At 56.7% G+C, this 5,392-nt stretch overlaps 1 protein-coding gene across 1 annotated transcript; it reads left to right on the forward strand.

Moving 5' to 3' along the window:
- Positions 1-2,721: 2,721 nt before the first annotated feature.
- LOC123117790 (uncharacterized) lies at positions 2,722-4,603 on the forward strand. Its single transcript, XM_044538466.1, has 2 exons — positions 2,722-4,048; positions 4,285-4,603. The coding sequence occupies exon 1, from the start codon at positions 3,130-3,132 to the stop codon at positions 3,496-3,498; it is 369 nt and encodes a 122-aa protein (XP_044394401.1). The 5' UTR covers positions 2,722-3,129; the 3' UTR covers positions 3,499-4,048; positions 4,285-4,603.
- The last annotated feature ends 789 nt before the right edge of the window (positions 4,604-5,392 follow it).

A 5,392-nucleotide genomic window follows, 5' to 3' on the forward strand; every position in this document is an offset into this window, starting at 1 on the left:
GCGCCAATGCAGGAGCAGAGACAGTGGTGATGTTGGTTCCCCTCTGTACTTTATAGTGAGTGGAATCACGAGATGCAGGACCCGGAGACGACTGGCAGTTGCGGGGAGTTTACCTCGTTTAATTTGGGAGACCCGACAAATGTTTTAGACGAGTGGGACACTTGCAGGGACTACCATACGCGTTCGCCTTTCTTTTCTCTGAATTTATTTTGCAGGCTTTCGCTGCTGGCGAGTTGACTTGACTGACCGCTGCAGACCGCGTCTGGACTCTGGACAGCGAGTACACCGCGTAAAAGGACGCGGTTCCCATTAGCACTCGGCCACTACCAAGTTGCTATATATGTTTTTTTTTCTCGAATACGCAAATCTTGCATATCGTTGCATTGATAAAAGGAATAGAATGAGAATAGATAGAGGTACAACACATGACACCAACGTAGACAGGCGTGAACATGGTGCCCGGAGCAGAAAGATGAGGGATGCTCGGCGCGAACAAAGGATACATCACAGCTAAAACCTACCAAGCCTGAACCAAGAACGGCAAGCCGAACCAACAAGAGCACCAACATCTCGAGAACCAAAGTGTTGACGCTCAAAAATGGCATGATCGCAAAGAGTGACTTGAGTCTATAATGGAATGAGGTTAAACTCATGAGTTCATGTCACCATTTGATGGCCCTCGTCAAGATGATTGAAATGGTGCCCGAAGCAGAAAGATGAGGGATGCTCGGCGCGAACAAAGGATACATCACAGCTAGAACCTACCAAGCCTGAACCAAGAACGGCAACGCCGAACCAACAAGAGCACCAACATCTCGAGAACCAAAGCCAGGGACACCGCGAGCAAGCAAGATGGCGCCTTCAAGAAGGAGCACGATGCTGAGACGTCGTCGCCATCCGGTTCGGAGGAACCAGACCTAGGGTTTCCCCTGAGCTCGAAGAGGGGCGCAGCCGAGAGCCTTGACAGCGCCTACAAGAAGGAAACAACATGCGCAGACGCCGCTGCTTCCAGCATCGGCAAGCCGAGAAGGGCCTCAGACTGGGCAATCCCATAGCCGCTGTATCTGGTGACGATGATGAGGAAGCCAACGCCGGTCGGAGCCACCACGTCGGAAGGGGGTTGGCGGGGCTGCATCTACCGTCGGAGGGTGGCACCACCTCCGAACCCACGAGCACTGGATGTGGCAAAAGTGGAGGCTTTGAGTTGTACAGCGTAGGGCAGGCGGCGAAGCGAACCACGAGGGGGTTGGGCGACGGCGAACGACAACGCTGGCAAGCAAGGACTGGAGGGACGCAGATCCTGACTAACGTGGCCATAGCCGTCGGGACGTCTGGGAGCCAGGAGAGCCGGAAGGCTGCAGCTGCTAGGTCGCCGAGGCCGGAGCCGCCCGGCAGAGGATGCCAGCAGCCAAGGACACCGGAGGCACACGGGTCCAAGGTCGTCGGGGCCAGAGCAGCGCCAGCAACTACCCGCCTTGAGGGCTTCATGACTGCCACTAGCACAGTAGACTCCTCGCCATCGCGAGAGCCGTCGCCATGGCTCAGGGGAGAGGATGGGTCGCCGACCGACAGAGATGTGCAACAGTTGGGAGCTAGGCGCCTGCGCAAGAGCTCCTTGACGTGGGGTGGGTGGGGGAGCGTGCAGGGGACGGATCTGCCCTGCCGCCGTCTTCCCGAGGCGCGGCACGACCTTGCTGGCCGGCCCCCTGGGCGGCAGCGCGGCAGAATCGGGCGGAGAGATGGGCGTCCCTGCGGCGGCGGCGGATCTGGGGGCGGGGCGTGGTGGGAAGGCACGAGTGGAGGAGGGGGAGAACAGAATCGCCCCGCCGCCGCCATCCCGAGGCGCGGCGCGGCTTCGCCGGCCGGCCCTCCGGCCGCGGCGCAGCATGGACGAGCGGAGCGGGGACGCTATATATGTACCCTTGCTTGTTTGCTTGCATTTCTATATGCAACGGCAGGATCTGTATCTCGCTCTGAAGTCCTTCAAAATTTCATCATCACTACTAGCGGACCTGAGAATTTCTAAACTCATCTTCAGTGGTGCCCGCGGATCTGAGAAACAATTAGTACTAGTTCCGGTTTCAGAAGCAACCATCTTCAGTATCCAGTTTGAGAAGCAACCATTTTCAGTACCCGCGGATCCGAGAAGCAACTAGGCACTAATTCCAGTTTGAGAAGCAACCAGCAATGCAAACATAACCGCGTGACCTTCAAACCTTCGTCGATCAGGACCTTCAAACCTTCGTCTATCAGGATCTTCAAACCGTTTTCCAAAAAAAACCTTCATAAGTCAGGCCAATGGAACCAAAAAATGAAGAAATACTTATTTTTTAAAATATCCGGCTGACGGCTGGCGTTCATTAATTTAGCAAGGAGCAGACGGAAGCATTGTTGATCAAGTGATCGATGGGAATAGATAATAATGAGAAAAGAAGGAGAAAAGAAGGAGAGAAGTATGATCCTAACGAGCTATCTCCCAATTACACCCCGAAAGGGTGTTGGAAACCCGACCGCGGCCCAATCACAGGAGGACAACCATTTGGACCGATTCCTGCGGTGACTACGGCGCTCACGCTCGCGCACGCTCCTACGACTCCACACACGGCGTGATCGCCGCTTATCCTGTACAGTCTGTTGTAACAATTCTAGCGTAGGACCTGTGCCTCCGATGTATTTAAAACCCTGAGCTCTTGAGATGAAATATACAAGTGATTCTCTCAATCCAACTTGGTATCAGACATTCTCATTCCTACCTCTCACTTCTGCCATGAGCATCTGACGTCCTCTTCGTCGGACTCGCTCCTTCGGGGATGCCGACGCCAAGTTCATCCTTCCCTGCATCACCCCTGGACCTGCGCCGGCACCCGTCGCCACACCGCCTCGCCGTGTCGCGCCCGCCCCGCGTCTCCGAACGCGCGCGTTCTCCGTCGCCCCGACACCCCTCCCGTGGCGCCCCTCCACGCCGTGCGCCCTACCGCCGGTGCCGTCGCCATGGCGCCTCCACCCTTCCATGTTCTTGCGGCCCCTCCTCCCTCCATGCATCACATCAACATCTCTTCGTTCATCCCCTTCAAGCTCAGCATCGACAGGGACAACTACTCGAAGTGGCGCCCGCTCTTCTAGTTCGTCATGTGCAAGTACCATGTCGAAGAGCACATCCTCGAGGAGGCCGATCCGCTGCACGAGGACGCCGTGTGGCGGAACGACGACATCACGCTGGTGCTACGGATCTATGCCACGATCTCCGACAAGTTGTACGACGTGATCCAGTCGCCCGAGTCCACGGCGTACCACCTCCGGCAGCAGCTAGAGACCTTCTTCCGCGACAACGCCGCCGGCCGCGCGGTGCACATCGGCGCCGAGTTCCGCGCCACCATCCAAGGCGACATGACCGTCGCCCAGTACTGCCGCTGCCTCCAGAAACTCGCATTTGCGCTGGCCGACGTCGCGAACCGGTCACCGACCGCTCTCTCACGCTACAGCTGGTGCATGGGCTGAGTCGGCGGTTCCAGACGATGGCCACCCTGCTGCCCATGCCGCAGCCCTTCCCCACCTTTGTCCAGGCACGGTCACGACTGCTTCTGGAGGATATCAACATCACCGAGCACGAACGGGCGGCCGGCGCCACGGCGTTCGCCGTCAACCACGGCGGGCCCTCCTCCGGTGATCGTCCTCCGCCGTCCTCACCGTTCGACAAGGGGAAGGCGCCCGTCTCCTGGAGTCCCTCTGCTGACCGTGGCCGTGGGCGCGGCCGTGGTCACGGCTCCCCCGGCGCCTCGTCCAGCTCCAACCCCGGGCATGGCCAGCCCAGCCAGCAGCCGTCTCCACAGCAGCGGCGCTCCCCCTTGGTTCCTCCCAATGCCGCAAGCGTCCTCGGTCCGCGTCCGCCCGCGCCCCAGCAGGCGTACCAGGTGGCTAGGCCCTCTCCTTCCGTGCTGCAGTGGGACTAGCAGGGCATGATGGCCCACGCCTTCGCCAATCTTCAGATGCAGCAGCCGCCCAGCAGCTCGGAGACACGGGGGCCACCAGCCACATCGTGGCTCCTCAGGTAACCTCACCAAACTCATCTCCTCTTCATCGCATCGTCCTCTTCGTATTACTGTTGGTGATGGTTCGGCGATCACTGTAGTTGCTACCAGCTCCACTACTCTCACTCCCCACCCCTTCCACCTCCATGACATCTTAATTTTCCCTCAAATCATCAAAAACCTAATTTCTGTCCGTCGCTTTAATAGAGATAATTGGTGTATTGTGTCTTTTGACTCGTTTGGCTTCTCTGTGAAGGACATGGCAACGGGGAAAATTCTCATGAGGTCCAATAGCTCCGGCGACCTCTACCCGTTTCTTCCACAACATGGCGGTCCTCTGGCGTTCTCCGTTTCAAGCACTAGCGACCTTTGGCACTTGCGGCTCGGACACCCAAGTCGTGCCTCTCTTTCCGCCTTAGCAAATAATTTATTTAGTTCATGTAATAAAAATGTTCCAGACTCCCCCATGTGTGGTTCTTGTAAGCTTGGAAAGCACACACGTTTACCGTTTTCACATTCAACTTCATTTACTACTGCTCCCTTCCAGCTTATTCATTATGATTTATGGATGTCTCCCATATGCTCTTTTTCTGGTTACCAGTACTATCTCGTCGTCTTAGATGACCTCACTCACTATTCATGGGTTTTTCCTCTACGCAACAAATCTGACATGAGGGCCACCCTCCAACGCTTTTTCGCTTACATCTCCACCCAATATAATGCTTCTATTAAATGTGTGCAGTGTGACAACGATGACGAATTCCTCTCCTACTCCCTTCGGGATCACTTCTCACGCCTCGGTGTGGTCTTCCGGCTCTCTTGCCCGCACACTCCACCACAAATGGGAAGGAAGAACGCCTCTGCTGCACCACCAACGACGTCCTCTGCACCCTCCTCGTCCACGCACACATGCCGCCTGAATATTGGTTGAGACCCTCTACACCGCCAACCACCTCATCAACCGGCGACCATCTTTCGAAGTCACCAAGCTTACCCCCTACTTCCTTCTTCACGGGTAATACCCCACTTACGACCACTTGTGCGTCTTTGGGTGCCTCTGCTTCCCTAACCTCACTCATCAAACACCGCACAAGTTAGCGCCCCGCTCCACTCCCTGCGTCCTTCTTGGTTACCCCTTGGAGCACAAGGGCTATTGTTGCCTCGACCTACTCAGTCGTTGTGTACACATCTCCCGTCACGTGGTGTTTGACGAGCACACCTTTCCTTTTGCCACATCTGCCGCAAAAAAACTCACACCTGCCTGTACCGCAGAAAATCCGCAGCCCCTGCTGGCGAATCCACAGATCTTACCTACCTTGTACCGGGCCCCCGCATCCCCTCCAGTATCCGTGTGGGCGAGGCCG

The sequence above is a fragment of the Triticum aestivum genome, chromosome 5B, assembly GCF_018294505.1.
Source record: "Triticum aestivum cultivar Chinese Spring chromosome 5B, IWGSC CS RefSeq v2.1, whole genome shotgun sequence".
NCBI classification, from domain to species: domain Eukaryota; kingdom Viridiplantae; phylum Streptophyta; class Magnoliopsida; order Poales; family Poaceae; genus Triticum; species Triticum aestivum.

What these genes read in the sequence shown, in the direction of transcription:
- LOC123117790 (XM_044538466.1), top strand. Translation starts at nt 3,130, where the DNA reads ATGTGCAAGTACCATGTCGAAGAGCACATCCTCGAGGAGGCCGATCCG.